We start from the raw sequence: 24,348 nt of genomic DNA on the forward strand, positions 1-24,348 counted from the left end.
GGGGTTTGGGGGGCCTCTAATCCGCAGATATTTTTTCACCTTAATGCATAGAATGCATTAAGGTGAAAAAAACTTTTACCTTTACAACCCCTTTAAGGGTCACTTAACCTAAAATGAAATAATATACAGTATATTATGTTGAAGGGATACAATTTCAGAACTAATGGTTGTGTATCGCTTTTAGAGCATACCGATCTTTACAGTTTAGTTACAGTATTTTTCTACTTATTTTGCTGTAATTTAGTCATTAACAATTAAATTTTTTTTTTCAAAATTGTACTAAGGTTTTGAACAAACAAGGCTTGTTTCTGCTTTAAAAGTCACTTTTGGCATGGGGCCAAGGCAACACGTACAATAGTTAAAGTGGTTGTAAATAACCAATGACCATAGTTTAATGCAGCCTTTTTCACCAGTGTGTCTTGAGGTATCTTCAGGGGTGTCTTGAGGTTTCTTCAGGGGTGCCTTGACAAAATGTCTAAAAATTTATCAAAAATTGTATACAAGCCAGCATGTGGATGAAGCCTGCCTTTTAGTTACACAAAGCCACAGGTTTTCATTATGCACCATTACGACTTTCTAGACACTGGCATCTTAACAATCAATGATGTCATCAGTTATTAAGGAGGATGTCTGTTGCACCTCCACAGCATCCTTGTTTGACCCTTCTGTGCCTCCCTCCCTTAGCACTTAGGTGACATTAGCTGACTGATGGAGAGAAATTGAGGGAGAAGAGAAACATTGGAATACTAGTCAGTACCAGTGAGCAAAAGTGTATTTGCTTTGGAAGAATAAATCACCTCTAACATTGGGTGTCCTACATGTGGATGTTGCTGTATTATATATCGCTATTGAGCCTTTCTGAACCTTTTAACTTCATCAGAACCCTTGAAATTATTTTCAGGTCTTATGCTACGTACACACGACCGTTTTTCATGACGAGAAAAATTCAATTTTTTAAATTGATCATTAAAAATGATCATGTGTATGCTCCATAGCATTTTTCTCGACGTGAAAAATGGCCATTAAAAATTTAGAACATGCTCTATTTTTTCTCGTTGTCGTTTTTGACGTCGTGAAAAACGGTCGTGTGTAGGCTTTAACGACGGGGAAAAAAACGCGAATGTTCAGAAGCAAGTTAAGAGAAGGGACATTTGCATAATCAGCCCAAAGGGTAGCGCCAATCGAATGAAACTTCCCCTTTATAGTGCCGTCGTATGTGTTGTACGTTACCGCGCTTTGCTCAAGCATTTTTCAAATCATCATCAAATAGTTAATAGTATAGTATGTACTAAATACTTGGTCAGGGCTCCTTTTGCATGAATTACTGCATCAATGCGGCATGGCATGGAGACAATTAGCCTGTGGCACTGCTGAGGTGTTATGGAAGCCCAGGTTGCTATGATAGCGGACTTCAGCTTGTCTGCATTGTTGGGTCTGGTGTCTCTCATCTTCCTCTTGACAATACCCTACAGATTCTCTATGGGGTTTAGGTCAGGCGCGTTTGTTGGCCAATCAAGCACAGTGATACCATAACCATTAAACCAGGTATTGGTACCTTCGGCAGTGGGCAGGAGCCAAATCCTGCTAGAAAATTAAATCAGCATCTCCATGAAGCTGGTCAGCAGAGGGAAGCATGAAGTGCTCTAGAATTTCCTGGTAGAGGGCTGTGCTGACTTTGGACTTTTGGACCAACACCAGCAGATGACATGACTCCCCAAATCATCACGGACAGTGGAAACTTCACACTGGACCTCCCGCAACTTCGATTCTGCGCCTCTTCACTCCTCCAGACCTTTATTTCCAATTGAAATGCAAACATTTCTTTCATCTAAAATGAGGACTTTGGACCACTGAACAACAGTCCAGTCCTTTTTCTCCTGAGGCTTGGTTCACACTTGTCCGACAAACGCTCCGACATTGGGAGCTCATGTCGCATGACGTGTGAAAATCAATGTTTCCCTATGGGAGCCGTCTTAACTTGCCTGACACAAGTCGGTCCAACTTTGAAAATGCTCCCTGTACTACTTTGGTCCGACATTGATCCTACTTCAGCTCATTGAATATCATTAGGAGCCTTGTCCTTACCATCCGACTTTTGACATCCGACTTGTGATTACAGCAGCAGTAAAAGGAATTTATCTCACTCTGGGATTGTTTTGATTGGTCAAAGAACAAGTCAGACTATCACAAAGTCGGATCAAAGTAGTATCCGGTTCATGAAAGTTGGATGGATGTCGGACCAATGCAGGATCAATGTAGGACCAATGTAGGACCAATGTAGGACCGATGTCGCAGAGCAAAGTAGGATGAAAGTCATGCTGTTGTGTAGTATAGTGTGAACCCAGCCTTAGCCCAGTTAAGATGCTTCTGACGTTGTCCCTGGTTCAAGAGTGGCTTGACACATGGAATGTGAAAGTTGTAGCCTATGTCCTGGATACGTCTGTGTGTGGTGGCTCTTGAAGCACTGACATCAGTAGTAGTCTACTCCATGTGAATCTCCCCCAAATTCTTGAATGACTTTTGCTTCACAATCCTCTCAAGGCTGTGGTTATCCCTGTTGCTTGTGCACCTTTTTCTACCTCACTTTTCCCTTCCACTCAACTGTCATTTAATATGCTTGGATACAGCACCCTGTGAACAGCCAGCTTCTTCAGCAATGACCGTTTGTGACTTACCCTCCATGTGAAGGGTGTCAATGACTGTGTTCTGGACAACTGTCAAGTCAGCAGTCTTCCCCGTGATTGTGTAACCTACTAAACCAGACTGAGAGACCATTTAAAGGCTCAAGAAATCTCTTCAGGTGTTTTGAGTTAACTAGCTGATTAGAGTGTGATGCCATGGGGTTGATTTACTAAAGACAAATAGACTGTGCAGTTTGCAAAGTGCAGTTGCACTCTACAAGAGCAGTTACTCCAGAGCTTAGTAAATGAGCAGAAGCTCTGCTGACTTCCACCATACAATCATACGCTGGTATAAATGCTGTTTTTGTTCTTTTTCTTGCATGTGATTGGGTATTTTTTGCAATGTGAACCTTCATCTCATTTACTAAGCTCTGGAGCAATTGCCCTTGCAGAGGTCAACTGCACTTTGCAAGGTGCACAGTCAATTTGTCTTTAGTAAATCAACCCCCATAAGACTACAATATTGAACTTTTTCACAATATTCACATTTTCTGAGATACAGAGTTTTGGGTTTTCATTAAGTGGGATTTATTACTAATGAAATGAGTATATAGAATCTGTTTGTTGTGAACCTACCAAAGACACAAGGTTTTTACTGTGACTGTGGAGGAAGCCAACGATTTGTACCATTGCAGTCTGCATACAACATATTCAATGAAACTCTTTATCCACTGAAAAATGACAAATGCAAGCTACCATGTGTATGTAAAGGGCAAGTGAATCACACAAAATATGGCTGCATTTAGACCTAAAATAGATCTGAAAGCAGAAGGCACTTGGAAGATGAGTCGTTGTGTGTCTCATAACATGGGGACTCCTTCCCAAGGAACATACACTGCGAGGACTGGAACCAGACTGCACAATAATGATGTCTCACATTCTTCTACATCAACTTCCTGCTGTTCAGTGATTTATAGTCCTCTGCTCAATGCATGAACAATGGTACTCTAGCAGTGGAATCTGCATTGACCACTTAGCTCTGCAAAGGCCTGAATTCCCCTATGTATTTTACTGCGTCAAACTACTAACATGTGATTACCGGTATCCTGATCACATAACAGGTGCTGTCATTTCCATTTTTGAGTTTTCTATCTACTGAAAGTCTCAGGAGAGTTCAGAGACAGCAAGAAAGCATTAAAAAGGCGTCAAGCGATAAATATGGCAGTTCCAAAAGTTTACTAGCAGCTCTTGCAGTAATGCCATTAAAACTTTAAATCAATATTTTAAATTAATATTTATAACTTTTTTAATGTGTATGCATAGCCAGAACTTTTGTTTTAGACAAAGCGGGGTAGAGTTAAAACGCCTGCCAGTTTATTATTACAGTGATAAGCCAATAGAGGTTTATAAGGGGTGAGACGCTCAACCACATGTTGGTTGAAACTTCTATACCAAGCCGCTGTCGCTTTACTAGTTTCTGTATCACTTGAACTTTGCTTTAATATGATAATAATGCATGATCCTCTTTAAGATCAGTTGGCAAAGTAGGGTGCATAATATGTTTCCATTAGCCCTGCATCCTTTTGGACGAAACGTATATGGTGGAGCTAACATGGTGATGTCAATATGCCCGCCAGAGTGTTCAGAGGTTGATTTGTGATATGCTTTATATTGTTGCCCATGTGTGAGTTACGCCTGGTTTAATTAAATGGTATTTTTAAAATACTGCACATGACGATTCCCCTTCCTCTCCATGTTTTGTGAATGACTGATTTGGACAGCTGGCCTGAGCGAAACCGGACTGGAGTGGGGAGCGTATGAAGGGCTGCTCACAAGAGATCCATCATTTACCATCCATCAAAAGAGGTTTTCTCCTATAAAGTGCTGTTAGACCTCTTTGTTCCTGAGTGAATTGAAGGAAGATCTATACACAATTCCCTTTGTTTTGGTAGACTCTTTCTTTCTTTGAGTGGATTTTTTGCTTTTTTACCCTAAGAAAATTGATTGAAGGACTTTTTATTTTATGACACTTAGCCCTGGTTCACACTGGGCTGCGGGAGTGAAGCCGTGCGAGTTCAGCTGAACTCGCACGATTTCACTCCCGCCGGCAGTCCCGATCTCGGCCGCGATTTAAGAGACAGCTGTGCAGGTTTCTGCACAGATGTCAATGTAAATCGCGGCCAGAAATCGCAAAAAGTAGTACAGGAACTACTTTTTGAAATCGGTGCAGCGCCGCAGATGCAGCGTCGCACCGATTAGGACGGTGTCATTGCCGACAATTGCCGGCAAATGCCGCCGATTTGAGATGCGATTTCACATGTGAAATCGCATCTCAAATCGAAGGAAATCGTACCCAGTGTGAACCTGGGCTCAAGAGTAGATTTACTAAAACTGGTGCACTCGAAATCTGGTTCAGCTGTGCATAGTATCCAATTAGCTTCAAACTTCGGCCTGTTCAGTTAAGCTTTGGCAATAAAACCTGGAAACTGGGTAGTTTCTATGCAGAGCACCAGATTTTGCATGCTCCAGTTTTAGTAAATTACTCCCTTAAAGGCTAAGTTCATCTTTGTTCACCTTATTTTTATTATTATTATTATTCCAGCTCCCCTGTGTACCAATATAGCATTAATGTACTTATTTTGCAAAAAAAAAAACAGTTTTCCATTAATTCTACACCAGCTTACCCATTACCTCATTAGCACACACCCTGCATCATCTACCCTCAGCTGGTCAACTCCTTCCTGTGTCATGACCTAAAGTCTGTCCAGGAAGTAAGGCAGAACAAATGGAGCAGTGTATTTAAACAGCTATGAAGAAAGTGAGGCAAGCAGGTGTAGAATTAATGGAAAGCTGTTTTATTTTTGCAAAATAAGTACATTAATGCTATACTGGTACATAGGGGCACTGGAATTTAGAAAAAAAAAAGGTGAACTTAGCCTTTAATCTATTTGACTTACTTCTTATGCACTTGTGATTTTCCTATTATTATTTTTTATTTATGTGTATTAGTAGATTCTTATATTTATTTATTGGTACAAGAATTTTCACATATGAATTTATTTATACAAAGTTAAAGCGTTCCACACGCTGAGCTGTAAAGGCTGAGATAGGTGTCAGTCCAGGCACCTGGCAGATCCAGACTTCCATTGTTGGGATGATGCGGTGCCTGGAATGATTTTGGAGACGTCAGCAGAGAGCGGAATTTAGTCCGCTTTCTGCTGAGAACGGATCACAGGAGTGCAAAATGAATTGCACTTTTGTGATCCACAGAGAGAAGTACAGCTAAACGAGCTTTGGCTATACTTCTCCTTTAATGCATTCCTTTCATTAAGGAAAAAAACAGTAGCGGCCGCCCATGCAGGGCACAGTGGAGCCACCCCTCTAATCCATGTGCCCTACATGCTGTTTCTTCTCCAGCCCCCTTAAACTTACCTGAGCCCCATCGAGATCCATCGATGTACATGAGAGCAGCAGCTCTCCCAGGTCTCTCTCTTCTCACTAGCTCACACAACAGCGGGAGCCATTGGTGGGGCTGAGCCACAAAGCAAGAGGCTTGAATTGGGGGCATATGGCAGGGGGAGGAGCTAGCACCACTGGCGGGACATGGGACCCAAAAAGAAGAGAATCAAGCCTGCTCTGTGGAAAACTATTGCAAAGAGCTGGTAAGTATAACACCAGGGCCGATCCGCCCTATAGGCTCACTATGCAAGGCGCTTAGGGCCCCGCAAAGCTGTGGAGGGCCCCCCTCAAATTACTGAGAAGTCATTTTCGCCCCCTCACCCCGCTTCTCAACTCGCTGGCTGCATGGGAGAAGAGGTAAGAAGTCAGCACCCCCCGCTTCTCAATTTAATGTAAGATGTCATTTCCGACAGCAGAACACCCCCTCCCCCCGCTTCTCATTTCACTCGTCAGCGCCCCCGCTTCTCATTTTTAATGTGCCATGTCATTTTGCTTAGGGCCCCAGGGAGGTCAGGATCGGCACTCTATAACACAAAACCATTTAGTGGAGGGGGGATTATGGTGTGGGGTTGTTTTTCAGGGGTTGGGCTTGGCCCCTTAGTTCCAGTGAAGGGAACTCTTAAGACATTAGTTTACCAAGATATGTTGGACAATTTCATGCTCCTAACTTTGTGGGAACAGTTTGGGGATGGCTCCTTCCTGTTCCAACATGACTGTACACCAGTGCACAAAGCAAGGTGCATAAAGACATGAAGGAGCGAGTTTGGGGTGGAGAAACTTCACTGGCCTACACATAGTCCTGACCTCAACCCGACAGAACACCCTCGGGATAAATTAGAGCAGAGACTGCGAGCCAGGCCTTCTTGTCCACATCAGTGCCTGACCTCACAAAAGCGCTTCTGGAAGAATGGTCAAACATTCCCATAGACACACTTTTAAACCTTGTGGAAAGCCATCCCAGAAGAGTTGAAGCTGTTATAGCTGCAAACGGTGGGGCAACTAAGTATAGAAACCTTTGGGCTAAGACTGGGATGCCAAGAATGTCACGTGCGTGTAAAGGCAGGTGTCCTAATATGTTTGGTAATATAGTGTATACCGTGTATATATATACTGTATATATATATATATATATATACGGTATACTTTTTTTTTGCTTTCTTATTTTTTGGTACTGCAGGGAAGAACTCACTCCTCTCTCCCCAAGGCAAGAATGACATTGTGCATGCGCTAATGTGTTGAAGGCTTCGAGACCTAGAAGAGACCATCAGCGCATCTGTAGAAACACAGGTTTTGCATATGCAAGCGTGCAAGGATGGCTCTGTGAAAGAAGTCCAGGATCTGCGCTCTGTGCATATGCAGATACACTGCAGGGTTCTGCCAGGTCCCGAAGGTGGGGTAGAACCCACTGACACATCTGCACGTGTTCCCAGACTTTCCAAAATGGTGGTGCAGATGAAGTGAAACCGAGCCACAAACAAGAGGATTAAAGTTCCTCTTTAACCCTGATGTAAAGGAAATACCAACTGAAATGTAGGTACTTACAACACTTGTATTTTATAAATACATTTAGGGACATAATAATGAATGCAGAGATGTATTGTTTTTGTCAATTTTAGATCTACCCAAAGATTAACTTTAAAGATAGACCAGTTTTGTTCCGCTGAACATAAATAGTAAGTAAAATAAAATGACAAATTCTAGTTAAAAATAAGAATATGATGCTTACCTGTGCTTTTCTAGCTCATTGTGCGATGACCTATCAGAATAGAAAATAATCAGAATTAATGTTGTGTTCCGGCAAGATAAACTCACATTAATCTACATCATGGTAATACATTCAATGACGGGCTCATTATAGCTATAACATATAATGGGTTATTGTTATCGCACAGATGAGTAACTTTTGATTCTCTCACCATTGCAGAAGTCACAGAATGCATTGCCAACCCCTTGCAAGCCGCTATGAGGAACAAACCAGCAATAAAAACCTGAGCCCTATTTCTACTACAGAGGAGTACAGGGCTCTTATTGCTGGGTCCCTGCTGATTGTTTTAGTGGGGGGCCATCATGTACATCTTTGGCGAGGTTTCCCACAAAAACTCTTGCACAGATGATTACATCCGAATGTAAGACGCACCAAATTAAGTTGGCAATTTATGAAAATTTTGTAAAAAAAAAATTCAGCAGTTTGAGTTGGGCCGATTTCGATGCCATCTCCTTGAAGAGGATGGTAACCACTATTTAATTTCTTTATTTGCTTACGGTTTAGAAAAAGAATGGAATAGTAAGATTAATCGCTCTATCAAATGACCATGTGTATGGCAATGGTAGAGCTAGATATACTGTGTTTCCCCAAAAATAAGACCGGTCTTATATTAATTTTGGCTACAAAAAACACACTAGGGCTTATTTTCAGGGGATGTCTTATTTATTTACAGTATGTACATCAAATTTCTTCCCCCTGTCAGCTCAGGAGTCAGCATTGTGAAATTGTGTAATCCCAAAAATAAACCTTGTAAAATCATGTATTCTGTTCTATAAACATATTATATAATGTGCTGGGTGTCTCCTTGAGCATCTTTATTAACTTCATTGAAAACCTCGCTCCAGACACTAGAATGTCAGCCGGGAGGAGAAGAGAAGAGAAGAGCACCCTGCAGGTCACATCCGCACCCTGCAGTGCTGTAAATAAGGTAATTAAAGTTACACAAGGAAACATATATATATATATATATATATATATATATATATATATATATATATATATATATATATATAAATAATCTTTTTACAGAATGGATTACATGATTTTACAAGGTTTTAAACTAGGGCTTATTTTTGGGGTAAGGCTTATATTGAAGCCATCCCAGAAACTCACGCTAGGTCTTATTTTCGCCGGGGTAGGACTTATTTTCGGGGTAACAGGGTAGATAAAGAAATAGCATGGCGTGCCCACCAGAAAACATTTGCAGAGCACACATTATGAGAATACATATTATAAGAGTTATAAGAGAGTGCCCACCTCCAAGTCAAGCTGGTATCCCCATGGCAAGTAGAAGGCACATGTGCAGCCCCTGCAATGTCTATACCAGCCTAGGTGCACTCCAGTATTGAGAGGGGATGCTAAGAGAGGAGTCCCCAAAAAAGGGAGGACTTTTCCAAAAGCACTGCTTGCCCAATGCTGACTCTCCATCCCAGGGCTCTATATTTTAAATGAAGTAATCTAATTGCCATGGGGAACACCTTAACTTTCCATTTCTTATTTTTCTAGCCGTCGTAGAGTAATCAGAGGAATTAGCAATTTCATTTGTGCCAAGGTTCCATTTTTCATTCAGCCATGCCCAGAATTCATACATAAGGGTGGCAAAGCTGATTACACACTGCAGTCATAGTGTCACCAGAGATGGCTCCCGTCCCAGAACATCTCACCCCTCCGGAATGCTGAGGACATCGTACAATGGAGGTCACCCCATTGCAATTACATGTGAAGGAAACATGCAGCAACACTTGCCGTGTATTTGTACAGCTTGGCTGCTCATTACAGTTCTGACACATCTATGAGATGATGACATGACATCACCGGTATTAGAGCTCCATTCCATTAGGTACAAGAGAGACAGAGCATAAACAGCCTGACAATACCTTCCCTGTTCATCGGAGACTTGTCTCTGAAGGCCATGCACACAGGGGCATCCGAAATACCATCTGTCAGGGCTAAAACACTGCACTGCCATACAAGGTCAAGTCACACGAGGGCACTGTGCCTGCCCTGAAGCTTCTCACAGTGTACATCAGAAGGTGCTGTAGGTTTCGATATAGCCCACCTTATCTTCTGGCTGGAGGACGTCCAACATCATCTAGTAGCTCAGGTGCCTCCAAACGTTACAGTACAAGGGCCACATTTTACAAATATTTTTTGGACCAAAATATCAGATTTATAAATCAATGAATAGTAAATTTATGAATATGTTTTATTTGGACCTCCTTACAATCAGCATGATATGATTTTCAACAAAATAAAAAGAACTTAATAGAAAAGTATGTTTTTTTTATTTATTTTAGATTTAAACTTACCTAGGTGAATGCAGCATCAGACCGATGCTGCAGCTGTCCCCTGCCGTCTCTGCACTAAGAACCGAGCCACGGAACATCGCTGATGGCTCAGTTCTCACCCCTCCCCGAGCAGAGCGACGCTCATTGGAGCGCTGAGCTGTGGAGGGGCGGGGGAGCGGCCGTCTCAGCGTCTCGCTGAGACGGCCATCAGTCAAGGCAGCTGGCGGATCCAAACTTCGGAAGTCGGGATGACACGCTGCCCTGACTGATGGCAGTGACGTCAGCGGAGAGCAGACTTCAGACCGATCTCCGCTGAAAACGCGTCACAGGAGTGAAAAACAAATTGCACCCAGTCCTGCACATATACTGCATCAGGGTGGCCCTCCTGCGCGTACCTGTACGTAATTTCGTGCACTGGGTCTGGGGCGGGTGTGCCTCCGGCAACCTGCTCCCGTTGCAAAAGGACACAGCGGGAGCCAATCAGCGGGCAGCCGGCACCCCGCAATCGTTCTCAGGAGAGGCAAAACGGCGGTCTGCCTATGTAAACAAGGCAGACCGTCGTTCTGTGAGAGGGGAAGATAGAGATCTTGTGTTTCTGCTAAGCAGGAACACAGATCTCGGTCTTCCCCCAGTCAAAGCACATCCCCCATACAGTTAGAAAGCACTCCCTAGGAGCAGATTTAACCGTTTGATCACCCCTGATGTTAACCCCTTCCCTGCCAGTGTCATTAGTACAGTGGCAGTGCATTTCTTTGGGCACTGATCACTGTATTAGTGTCTCTGGTCCCCAGAAAGTGTCACTTAGTGTCCACTGCAATGTGGCAGTCCCACCAAAAATCGCTGATCACCACCATTACTAGTACAAAAATAAAATAAATATAAATTCTATAAATATATCCCATAGTTTATAGACACTATAACTTTTGCACAAATCAATGAATATATGCTTATTGTTTTTTTTTTTTTTACCAAAAATATTTAGCAGAATACATATTGGCCTAAATTGATGAATACATTAGATTTTTTTATTGGGTATGTTTAAAAGCAGAAAGTAAAAAAAAAAAAAATGTTTTTCAAAATTGTCAGTCTTTTGTTGTTCATAGCGCAAAAAATGAAAACCGCAGCTCTATTTGGGGGGGGGGGGGGAAGGGATTTTATTTGGGTACAGCTTCGCATGATAATGTTGTCAGTTAAAGTGACGCATTGCCATATTGCAAAAAAATGGTCATGAAGAGGGGTAAACCTTTCGGGGTTGAAGAGGTTAAACCCCCTAAATACTACTGCAAACACGCGCATTGTGTGTGTGTGGCTGCAGCGTGGCCCCATTCACTTAAATGGGTTGCACTTGGCGTTGGTACCGCCCACCATGTGCAACGGGGGGTATAATTCCTGCTTCAGCCATGACATGTGTACACCTCTGGTCGCTGCCAATGCAGCTTCAGGGAGAGTAGTTGAGGGGTGGTAAAAACATGTCTCAACCACAGGGTTTTACTGAACCCCAACTGCAAGTGTAAATGAGCCAACAAGGCGACACTTTTCTTAAAAGGAGGATGCAAATGCTGTTGTACCCTGCATGTAGCTCCACAGTGGTACATGTGTCATTTCAATAAAGCTAAGCAAAATGTAAACAGTGCCTGTAGGAGCCCATTCACACAGGTGCAACGCGACTTTGAGGGCGACTCGGCAAGGAGACCTGAAGACGACTTCGGAGGCGACTTGCAAAATTACTTCTGTACAGAAGTCAATGCAAGTCGCCCGAGTCGCCCCCAAAGTCGTACAAGAGCCTTTTTCCAAGTCGGAGCAACTTGCGTCACTCCTATTAGAACGGTTCTGTTGAACAGAGCGGGACGCGACTTGTCAGGCGGCTGTCGCCCCTGACGAGTCACCCCTGTGTGAATGGGCTCTAAGGAGGCAACTGTTCCTACAAAATGGACACTGACCTGCAGCCGTGTTAACACGTGCGCTGGTATGATTCAGCACTTATGGCCGGTACACATGATCCGAAAATTGGACGACAGATCGTCCGACTTTTTTTTCCTTAATAATCGCAAGAAGAAATTGAGTAGGTTACTAAAGTCACGAAAATTCTCGTACGACAGAAAAAAAAGAAATCAGAAGCGATGTCATGTGTTGTAATGTATTTTTGGACGACAACTGTACTGACTAAACGAAAATCGTACGGTCTGGTATGGTACAAGGAAAATGTTCGTGCTTGTCCGATCCAATAATATTGGATGAATAGTCATGATCGGCTCCCAAAAGCTCTGTACTAACTACCCGATTATCATACAATTCTTCCTCGGACGATATTCGGATCGTGTGTACGGCCCATTAGTATGATATTGATAAGAGACACTTTGTTGGTAGAATGTGCAATATATTTAATTACACAGTTGCTCGAGTTTACTTTGTACTCAGTAAAACTGGAATCTATAACAACAGCTGCCACACGGCTACAGATCTTGGAAATGTGAAGAGACACATCTCCACTGTAGACAGGTTTCAGCTAGCCCAATTCACCATGTAAACACTGAAATCCTGCAGCCAGGAGCGCAGCGTCTATACCTGAAGGTGAGATTGGCTCAGCAGAGGTGACTGCGCAGTGCGGCCTGTGTTAGCCGACTAGAATACAAGAATGTACCGAAAAAATTATTTATGGAGATGATGGCAGCTGGGGTTCAATCAGGTATGAAGAACAACATACCAGTTTTTGTAGACCCAAACCTAATTTGATGACATTGGAGAGTAGGTAGGTATTGCTGGACCCTAGTGTTGTCCCATTGGACTTGTTATCCAATAGTATTATAGTGGCGTATTACCGAGCAGATACCTTCCACACCCCAGGGGATTCCTGGATTGTAGTGAAAAACTGAAGATCTCAAATTAAATCGCCACATCACAGATTAACCACTTTAGCCCTGGAAGAATTGGCTGCTCAATGACCAGGCCATTTTTTGCATACACTGCGTCGATTTAACTGACAACTTAACTGGCAATTGCGCGGTCGTGCGACGCTGTACCCATACCAAATTTACGTATTTTTTCCCCCACAAATAGAGCTTTCTACAAAATAGGCAATAGATTTATGACATTTTTATTATTATTATTTTTTTACTAGTAATGGCGGTGATCTGAGATTTTTATCGGTACTGTGACATTGTGGCAGTCATATCGGACACTTTCGACTATTTTCTGCCTAACCTTCTGGTGCTGACCTGGGCTTGCTACTGGACCTTGCTCTGGCTGCTTCGATGTGACCCCAGCCTGTCTCCTGACTGCGCTGCTGTCTCACAGTATATGACCCCAGCTCACCTTGGCTATGTCCCTAATTGTGGCAGCCACCTGCTATCAAGCTACCAGCACCTATGCTTCTTTGAGCCCTGTACCTCTGTCGCCACATTCAGGGGTGCTCGGACCAGAGCTGCAAGGGAACCCCTCTCGTCAACTTCAACAAAGGTATGTGACACTCTGACTCAGTAGGTGGCATGTTGGACCTCTGCAGAGAGACCACTGCTTCCACACAAAGACCAAGCGTCCCAACTGCTGGCAGGGGACTGCATTTTCTCCAGGCTGTGGCTGCTTTAGAAAGAAAACTAACTGTAAGGCCGCGTACACACGGTCGGACAAAACCGATGAGAATGGACAGAGGTTCAGTTTCATCGGTCCAAACCGACCGTGTGTAGAGCCCATCGGTCTGTTGTCCTTCGTTTGAAAATTTTAAAACATGCTTTAAAATCAAACCGATGGCCCGCTGCCCGATCTGTCCAAACCGATGGTTAGTACAGAAAAGCATCGGTTCAAAACCCGCGCATGCTCAGAATCAAGTCAACGCATGCTTGGAAGCATTGAACTTCGTTTTATTCAGCACGTCATGTGTTTGACGTCACCGCGTCCTGACCTGATCAGATTTTGGAATGATGGCGTGTACGCACATCAGACCATCAGGCCACTTCAGCGGTGAACCGATGGAAATGGCCCGTCGGACCATTCTCATCGGTTTGGAATGACCGTGTGTACGCGGCCTTAGACCTAGAGCTCAAATATTAACAAAGTCTATGCTCGCTGCTAAATGGAGAGCTTTGGCTCTAACTCAGTAGGTCGCGTGTCGGATCTATACAGAGAGATCACTGCTTCCACACAGACAGCAAGGGTACCACTCTGCAGCTGTAGGATTTTCTAATCAGACCTTAGTAGTTGTAGAAAGAAAACTAAGGGCTAGATTCAGAGAGAATTTACGCCGGCGTATCTATAGATACGCCGCGTAAATTCAGATCTGCGCCGGCGTATCTTCTTTCTGTATTCAGAGAGCAAGATACGCCGACATTAGCCTAAGATCCGACTGGCGTAAGTCTCTTACGCCGTCGTATCTTAGGGTGCATTCTCACGCTGGCCGCTAGGTGGAGCTTCCGTTGTTTTCGGCGTAGAGTATGCAAATTACCTAGATACGCCGATTCACAAACGTACGGGCGCACGGCGGTAGTTTTTTACGTCGTTTGCCTAAGGCTTTTTCTGGCGTAACGTTGTTCCTGCTTCTATGAGGCGCACGCAATGTTAAGTATGGACGTCGTTCCCGCTTCGATTTTTGAATTTTTTACGTCGTTTGCGTAAGTCGTTCGCGAATAGGGCTGGACGTAATTTACATTCACGTCGAAACCAATACGTCGTTGCGGCGTACTTGGGAGCAATGCACACTGGGATATGTACACAGACGGCGCATGCGCCGTTCGTAAAAAACGTCAATCACGTCAGGTCATCACACATTAACATAAAACACCCTCCCCTTCCACATTTGAATTACGCGGGCTTACGCCGGCCCCATTTACGCTACGCCGCCGCAACTTACGGAGCAAGTGCTTGGTAAATACTGCACTTGCTCCTGTAAGTTGCGGCGGCGTAGCGTAAATACGATAAGCTGCGCCGCCGTAAGATCAAGCGCAGGTACCTGAATCTAGCCCATACTGTATAAATGCCTTGCATTTAGATGCACCTGGAATGTATTTATCTGATTTAAAGTGAAGGTTCAGTTGAACTTTAGGAAGCGTAATAAATTCATAGTAGAGGATGTAATAGCTCTGGGTGCTTTGTAGTTCCCACAAAAGATTTAAGAACAGATAAACACTTTGCTTGTGTACAGACACCTTACTGTGAAAGCACTTCTCAGCCTCATACAGATTTCTGGTAAACTGCACTAAATGTAAAATACAAGAAACATATGTTCATATTAGAATGAAAATAAATCTGGAGCCTCTGGCGGGCAGTTCTTACATATGAATTAATTAACTGATATTTACACTAAAAACACTCCCTGTCACCAGCTCACGGAAAGGAGTATAATTACTCTGTATAGAATGGCAGGTTGGAATGTTTCTGGGTAATCTAAATTATTCCAGAAAAGCACAGTCTGCGGTGGATTTGGGGGGAAAAAAAGAAATGCACTGATTCACTACATTGATGGACAGTCAAGACCCTTGCAGGCAATAGGGCTGCTTGAAGGGAGACCCACCTAAATTCTACCAAATATGATGATAGAGTGAATGTTCACTAGGACACAGTAGGATACCTATTTAATATTATAGTAGCTACATTTTTTTTACTGCAGAGTGAGAGGTGACCAATTTGGATGCCCTCTTTAGCAAGTTGATAGGATGCTGGTAGCCACACAATATATTTTTTTGCTAGGATGCTGGTGGTTACACAGCACCTTTGATTGCTAGGATGCTGGCAGCCACACGCTGTCATTGGTTGCTAGGATGTTGGCAGCCACACAACATCATTTGTTGCTAGGATGCTGGTGGTTACACAGCATCTTTGATTGCTAGGATGCTGGCGGGAGTACTCTGTCATTGGTTGCTAGGATGTTGGCAACCGCATAATATAATTTGTTGCTAGGATGCTGGTGGTTAGACAGCATCTTTAATTGCTAGGATGCTGGCAGCCGCACGCTGTCATTGGTTGCTAGGATGTTGGCAGCCACACAACATCATTTGTTGCTAGGATGCTGGTGGTTACACAGCGTCTTTGATTGCTAGGATGCTGGCGGGAGTACTCTGTCATTGGTTGCTAGGATGTTGGCAACCGCATAATATAATTTGTTGCTAGGATGCTGGTGGTTAGACAGCATCTTTAATTGCTAGGATGCTGGCAGCCGCACGCTGTCATTGGTTGCTAGGATGTTGGCAGCCACACAACATCATTTGTTGCTAGGATGCTGGTGGTTACACAGCTTCTTTGATTGCTAAGATGCTGGCGGCAGTACTCTGTCATTGGTTGCTAGGATGTTGGCAACTGCATAATATAATTTGTTGCTAGGATGCTGGTGGTTACACAGCTTCTTTAATTGCTAGGATGCTGGCGACCACACGCTGTCACTGATTGCTAGGATATTGGCAGCCACACAGAATCATTTGTTGCTAGGACGCAGGTGGCCTGGCCACACCACAGATTGACTTGTTGTTAAGGCAACATAGCAACCAATAACACTGTACAGCACAGGTGCTGAACATTGGAGGAAAGCCAGCAGCGCTGTCTGTGGTAAGAGAAAGTCTGGGCAGTAAAGGAAATATGTGCTGCATGGGGTGATTAGGGTGTGCCCAGGCACACCTGGCACACCCTGTGCGTAAGCCTATGAACAGAACTGTCAAGTCAACAAGTGGCTGGTGTCTTAGCTGATCACGTGTGTAGCATCATGACAATTGCAGATCAAGCAGAGGCTAAGATGTTCCCTCCATTGGCTGTAAAGGATAGGAGGGTTAAGTTCTGCTTTAAGGGCTCGTTCACACTTGCTTTGGTCTCTGAAGAGCAATCTGCATTTGGACCGCTCTTCAGAGAGCATTTGACAGGCTGTGAGGAGGTGTTGTATCACCTTCAGACTGCCTGCTTTAATTCCTTGAACCCTGTTCTAGCACACTGTGATCGTAAGCATTCTCTATGGGTGCAAGGGGTATGCAGAACGGCCCCATTTACTTGAATGGGTCGTGTTTTTCCGCTGTAGCATATGTCACAGCATGCGTATATTCCCTGCGTCTGCAGCTTAAGGGGGAGCAGTTGGTGGTGGTAAAGCAAGACCAGGTGGTGCAGTTTTACTGCTACTCAACCGCTAGTGTGAACAAGTATATGTGATCTTTTCTGTCTAAGGCCCCGTACACACGAGAGGATATCCGCTGGAAACGGTCCGCCGGACCGTTTCCAGCGGGTAAATCCTCTGGCGGATTTGGATCTGATGGCTGTACTCACCATCAGATCGAAATCCGCGCGGAAACCATCCGCGGTGACGTGTCGCGCCGTCGCCGTGACGATGACGCGGCGACGTTGGAAGGTAAAGACTTCCACGCATGTGTCGAATCATTACGACGCATGCGAGGGAAGGGAGCGGACGGATTGATCCGGTGAGTCTGTACAGACCACCGGATCAATCCGCTGGACAGGATTCAAGCGGATAGATTTATTAGCATGCTAAGAAATTTTTATCCGCTTGAAATCCGTCGGCTGGATTTTTTTCCGCCGATAAATGTCCGCTCGGACGTACACACGACCGGATCTATCCGCTGGAACTGATCTGCGGATAAATCCCAGCGGATAGATCCGGTCGTGTGTACGGGGCCTAAAAGATTATAATGGCTATCTAACAGAACATTAGTACCAATGTGATTTATACAGGTATATTGGTACCCCTGTATGCAGTGGGTAGACGAAAAGGTCTTATGCCACTTACTCTGAAGACTACACATGCCTCCCAAACCATTATATGCTCTATAAACACTTTATATACTTGCTTTAAAACCTCTCAAACAATTGATATAGATTTAACAATACATTCGCACCATATATACTGGAGATTTTTTTACAAGCAGTAAATGCCTCTCTTCCAATACTTTCAACTTTAACCTCAGGGGACGTAAATCACGAGGAGCTGAATATTTACATTACTCTCTGAGTAGCATTTCTGCTTATACAGCACATTCTGCCTCTATTCAGCCATCAGGAGAGAAGATGAATTACACAAATCTGGCAAAATGATTACCATGTGCAACTCCGAGACTCTTAAAGGCACAAAAACACATAAGCTGGGAGCGTTCCAAATATTAGAACAGGGAAATGTGTCTGTTTAGTGAGTGAGAATGGAGATTCTGTTATGAAAGATTCTTTCTGAAGACTCATCCTGCCAAAAAACAGGCAAAAAATTGATTTATTCAACAAAATAACCCAGAGCAACCGATTACAGGAAATTCACTCCAGAGAGCAATGCCGTGTACACACGATCATTTTTCGGCATGAAAAAAACGTTGTTTAAAAAAAATGTAATTTAAAATGATGTGTGGGCTTCACAACCTTTTTTCGGGTTCTGAAAAACGACAAAAAAAAAAAAAATTGAACATGCTGCATTTTTTAATGACGTTTTAAACTATGTCGTTTTTCGGGTTGTAAAAAATGATCGTGTGTGGGCTAAAACGACGTTAAAAACCCGCGCATGCTCAGAAGCAAGTTATGAGACGGAAGCGCTCGTTCTGATAAAACTACCATTCATAATGGAGTAAGCACATTCATCACGCTGTAACAGACAGAAAAGCGCAAATCGTCTTTTACTAACACGGAATCAGCTAAAGCAGCCCCAAGGGTGGCATCATCCGCATGGAACTTCCCCTTTATAGTGCCGTCGTACGTGTTGTACGTCACCGCGCTTTGCTAGAGCATTTTTTTAAAACGATGGTGTGTGGGCAACGTCGTTTTAATGATGAAGTTGGAAAAACTTTGTTTTTTCTACATGCCGAAAAACGTTGTTTTTTTTTCATGCTGAAAAATGAGCGTGTGTACGCGGCATAAGGCCTTGTTTACACTAGCTGCAATGCCTGCCTCTCCCCTGAAAAGTGCCCCATGCCAAGCCGTGAGGAGGCAGTATGTTCCCTCCTCACCATCTTTTTTACCCCCTTAATGCTGCACTGCCACGATGCAACCGCATGCAATGCAGGGCAGTAGCAGCATTGCCCCATTCACTTGAATGGGTCGCGTTCGGTTTGTGGCAAAGCCCGCTGAATGTGACAAAGACATGCTGATAGGTTAATTGGCTTCTGTCTAAAATTGGGCCTAGTATATGAATGTGAGTTAGGGACCTTAGATTGTAAGCTCCTTGAGGGTAGGGACCGATATGAATGTACAATGTATATGTAAAGTGCTGCGTAAATTGACAGCGCTATATAAGTACCTAAAAAATAATAATAATCACTGCTATCTTTATTTGTCTAAAGCACTATACACACGATCGAATATCTGATGGAATCTAATCCGATGGATTTTTTCGTCGGATATCCGATGAAGCTGACTTTCATCAGTCTTGCCTACACACCATTAGTCAAAAATCCGACCGTGTCCAAACGCGGTGACGTAAAACACTACGACGTGCTGAGAAAAAAAAGTTCAATGCTTCCGAGCATGCGTCAACTTGATTCTGAGCATGCGTGGATTTTTGACCGATGGACTTCCACACAGACGATCGTTTTTTTCTATCAGTTTTTTATCCATAGGAACATTTTAAAACATGTTCTATTTTTTTTCACTGATCGGTTTGTCCGATGAAAACGGTCCATCGGTCCATTTTCATCAGACAAACCGCTCGTGTGTACAGTACAGGGCTTAAGAGAACTTTAGATTTAAATGGACCAAGGACTTTAGATATTCTGGTTAGTACACCACCAAAGCAAAAGTGCTCCCACTGTTCATAGTAATCAACTTTAAAAGTGAAGGTATGTATATATGTATGTATATATGGAAGTGTAGCGCCAAAAAAGTTTAGATCATCATCTTAATAAAAATAATCAAAAGTATCAATGTATCAGTAGTCATGTGCAGAGTAATCATATATGTCAACAATCCATACAGCATAAAAGAGCAAAAATATACGCTGAAAGTACCAAAGTAATATGAATAACCAAATATCAAGTGGAAATAGTCCATAGTGAAGTGAGATGAAATATTAAAACATAATCCAAATGTAGGTATAGAAAGAGACCATTGATATGATGTCATGCCACCAATCCTGAGATCTAAGGAGGGTATATCAAAACAAGTGTCCAAATATCTAAACGGCCACCAACGGGTGAATTGCAAACTCACCAGAATTAAGGGCTACCGTCACAGTAGCAAAAATGCCTCACAGCATGTGTAGGAATCCCTCTGGTTAATTTAGCAGCATATTTCTCACGTAGACAGCTCTAGATTGTGTCCAGCTGGGAATAAAGCCTGATATCTCCTGGATTTAGCTCAATTATTTATAACTGACAGAGTTATACTACTCCCGGAAGACAGCTATCGCTGTATTTCTAGATGCCTGAGTTATGCATCTCGAACAGGAGAGTTTCTGCAGCTACTATCCCCACCCCTCCCCCTGCTTCTTCACAGAAGCCTTAGTATTAAGTGAACACGTTCACAAAATACAAAGGCTTCTGTGAATGGGCATCACAAGGGAGAGGTGGGCATAGCTGCTCTTTGTGCCTCCCTTCTCTCAGATCCCAGAGTGTCTTTTTGGCAGAGCTATAAACCTATCAAATGTAGACGCTCACTTCACAGTGGGCATTTGGCGCCTAATTAAGCTCAAAAATCAATCAATCAATCAAATAATAGCGATAAGCTCGGGAGATGTCACAAAGCTCCTTGGATCTAACTCAGTGTGCCATCACTTTTTAGAAATTAGCTGATTTCCTGGAATTCAACTTGAAAGAAGAATCCTCACTTTTTTTTCAGTGTTCTGTCACCCATGGGACAAAGTATATGTAGTACTTTGTTCCATGTTCCTACTTTGTAAGCCTAGTTACAAAGTTGGTCAGGGTGCTCCCTCTTCCTCCATGGCCCTCCATCAACGTAGCTAGCAAGGAGACAGATGGCACTGTTGAAGTCCAGCCTGGGTGATAACCATAGGTCCCTGCACAGATACAGTGCAAAAGTGGGTGTAGCCACGCAGGAAGTGTGTTATTTGGAGAATTACCAGATGAAAATAAAAGGAGGCGATCAGGTCCTGTCCCTGGCTTGTCATGGATACGAGTGAGGGCAAGATGGCCCCCACCCGTCTCCATAACATAGCAGGGCGGAAGTGGCGTCAAAACTTTTTTTTAAAACTGTATAAAAATAAATAAAATCAAGTAAAATAAAAAAGAACATTTTTATTATTTTTTTTAAAGCGCCCCGTCCCGATGAGCTTGCATGCAGAAGCAAACGCATACATAAGTCCTGCCCACATATGAAAAACTACACATGTGAGGTATCGCCACGATTGTTGGAGATAGAGCAATAATTCTAGTCCTAGACCTCCTCTGTAACTCAAAACATGCAACCTGTAGAATTTTTTAAATGTCGCCTATGCAGATTTTCAAGGGTAAAAGTTTGACGCCATTCCACGAGCGGGCGCAATTTTGAAGCGTGACATGTTCAGTATCAATTTAATCGGTGTAACATTATCTTTCACATTATAAAAAGAATTGGGCTAACTTTACTGATGTCATATTTTTTTATTCACTTGGAAGACCGCCATGCAAATACGGTGTGACAAAAAGCCATTTTATTCTCTAGGGTGTTAGAAAAAAAATTTATAATGTTTGTGGGTTCTAAGTAATTTTCTAGCAAAAAAAATAGTTTTTAATGTGTAAACACAGATTCTTAAAAACAGGCAAGGTCCTTAAGTGGTTAAATAAGCTTAAGGCTGGGTTCACATATATGTGAATTGGATGTGTTTTAAACTGCATCCAATTTGCATGACATGTGAATGTGACCGGCTCAATGGAGCCAGTTTATACATGTCTGGGGCGGCCAGGGTGCGGTTTCAAAACGGGTCCTTGTGTGTTTTTGGGTCCGGTTCAGGTGTGAATTCAGGCAAACATTCACACCTGAACCTGTGAACAGAAACGCACCAGACTCCGGACTGCAAACCGCAGCCGCACATATGTGAACCCGGGCCTAAAGTTTTGTTCTCACCTACATATCAGCCTTACATTACCAGACACATTGGACACATGGGGTTTGCCTATTCAAGTCTAGTGGGCCCCAAGTGCAGATCCAGGCAACAAATAAACCAGATCACCCACAGACACCTATGTGGTGGTGTCATGAAAAAAATGCTCTCCACCCACAGGAGAGGTCCCTCAGACGCGATTTGTCCCTTGTGGGCCTAATTGTTGAGGCCATATTTCTGTAACATGACTATGAGAACTGTAATTCACCCGCACATGTGTGAATTTGCCATTACAGTTTTTATAAGATGCTCCAATGTTGGTAAACTCTTCTCTTACTATCTGAGACCTTATTGCAACTAACACATTTTCCTGTCCTTTTTTTTTTTATTAAAAAAAAATTGTATTTTTTTGTCGAGAAATAAGAATAACTGCAATAATCCCACCCAGGGGGTATAGCCAATAAGCATGACATGGCACAACTGAATAGTGCACATTAAAAGCATATTGTGGGAATTGTGGGAATTGTCAAACATCAACAGCCCTCCGGCCTAGGCCGGGGGGTCAACATAGGGTAACTGAGCATTATTGCTCAGAAGGTAAGGCGTGGAGTAATCCACCAAAATGTGGAAAGTAAAACTAAAATCGGGGTCATACACACAAAACTAGAAAGACAGAAATAAATTTGAATGTGAAATGGGAAAAGTAAATGTGAAAGAAAGAGAAAGAGAGAGGAAGAGGAAGAAAGGAGGAGAGAGAGAAAGAGGAAAAAGAAGAAAGGAGGGGAGAAGATGCCAGATGGTGAAAAAAGGGACATAAAATGAGAAGGAAAAACGGAGGAGAAGATGAAATGCATAACAGGGAAAGTGGGTAGGGAAAGGGCACCCCCAGGTCGGGAGGATGGAGGAGTTCAATTAGCGAGGCCTAGGCTGGTCAGATGCAAAGTGGGAAGAGCGTAGGATTTATTTATTTTATAACAAGAAATTCCTGGCCCTTTATTTAAAAGTATATTTGTAATAAGATAACGTAACTGGAATCAGCACTGAAACACAAGAAACGCATGATGTACAATTACAGCGCTAGTTTTTAACACCATACATACCGTAATTAAATTTTTGTAACAATAAAATACTTTTTTTTTCATATTTATGTGGTTTGTTATATATTCTCACTGCACAGAGTACCCATAAAGTCCAGAATTAATGTTTTTCTGTATCTTGTCTGGTTAATATGGGATGTGGGAATAGAGTTGAAGCTGGAGATTCTAAAACCCCATATGGCCTTTTAGTGTTTACTGTATTGTATAATTACACTACGACTAATCCACTGCAAGCCACAGACACTATTATTTGCCCTGGTCATAATGAAAATTATTTTATTGGATCAATTTCTCTAAAATGCTCTCATAAATCATCATTTGCTCACAGACGACCACAGTGCAACGTCTAGGAGATGAAAAGCCACTTGTTTCAGATCGGCCTGTACCACCTACTCTGGGAGCTTTGATGTGGTTCTGAGCGGGGGTGCCCCCAAACCACAGAAACACAGAAAAAATAATGGGTATACCTCAAAGGTAATGTAAAGGCCTGGAAACAGAAATACTCTGATTAAATCTTGTCTGTCCTCCTGGCATGTTATTGCTTTTTTCCTACATACAGCAAAACTAATAGATTTATTTAAATCAAGAGGAGGAAAAAAGGGGAAAACAAAAAAATGCCAAGATTTGTGGAAAAGCCATAACTGGATATGGGCAGCTGCACAGGGTTACCCATGCTGGATTTACCCCTCTTTAGGCAATTCATTTATACTATGTGTTATATTACAGAGCTGCAGATTGAAAAGGAGAGGTCATTTTTACTAACATTTAATACAATATAACTTGTGTTGCAATTGTACTGTATATACTATATTATTTTTTAGATTTGCTATTTTTTTCCCAACAAAGTGGAGTTACCCTTCAACTTTTAAGAAACAAGAAGAGCATTACGAAGGATATTTTTCATCATATGACATCAGCAACTAGAACCATAATAGCTCGCAAATGGAAAGAAAATAAAAGTCCAAACATAGTAGAATGTATATGTGAAATGAACGAAATACAATATATGGAAAGACAGATAAGAGAAGAAGAATATATAAATAGTGCAGATATATGGCAAAAATGGGACGAATTTCGGCTCTCAAAAGAAATTAAATAATATATATAAATAATAAAGAAAAAACTATAAAAGGGGAAAAATATAAAATGATTATAGGGAAGGAGAGAAAGTGGAAGGAACATG

At 42.7% G+C, this 24,348-nt stretch overlaps 1 protein-coding gene across 1 annotated transcript in view; it reads right to left on the minus strand.

The window, feature by feature from the left end:
* Positions 1 to 24,348, minus strand: part of MXD4 (MAX dimerization protein 4) — a 112,192-nt gene that overhangs the window by 15,777 nt on the left and 72,067 nt on the right. The window contains exon 3 of the mRNA XM_040335300.1: positions 7,807 to 7,836. Within this exon, the coding sequence (XP_040191234.1) occupies positions 7,807 to 7,836 (30 nt within the window). The remainder of the gene's footprint in view (positions 1 to 7,806; positions 7,837 to 24,348) is intronic.

Source organism: Rana temporaria, chromosome 1, assembly GCF_905171775.1.
Source record: "Rana temporaria chromosome 1, aRanTem1.1, whole genome shotgun sequence".
Classification (NCBI taxonomy): Eukaryota; Metazoa; Chordata; class Amphibia; order Anura; family Ranidae; genus Rana; species Rana temporaria.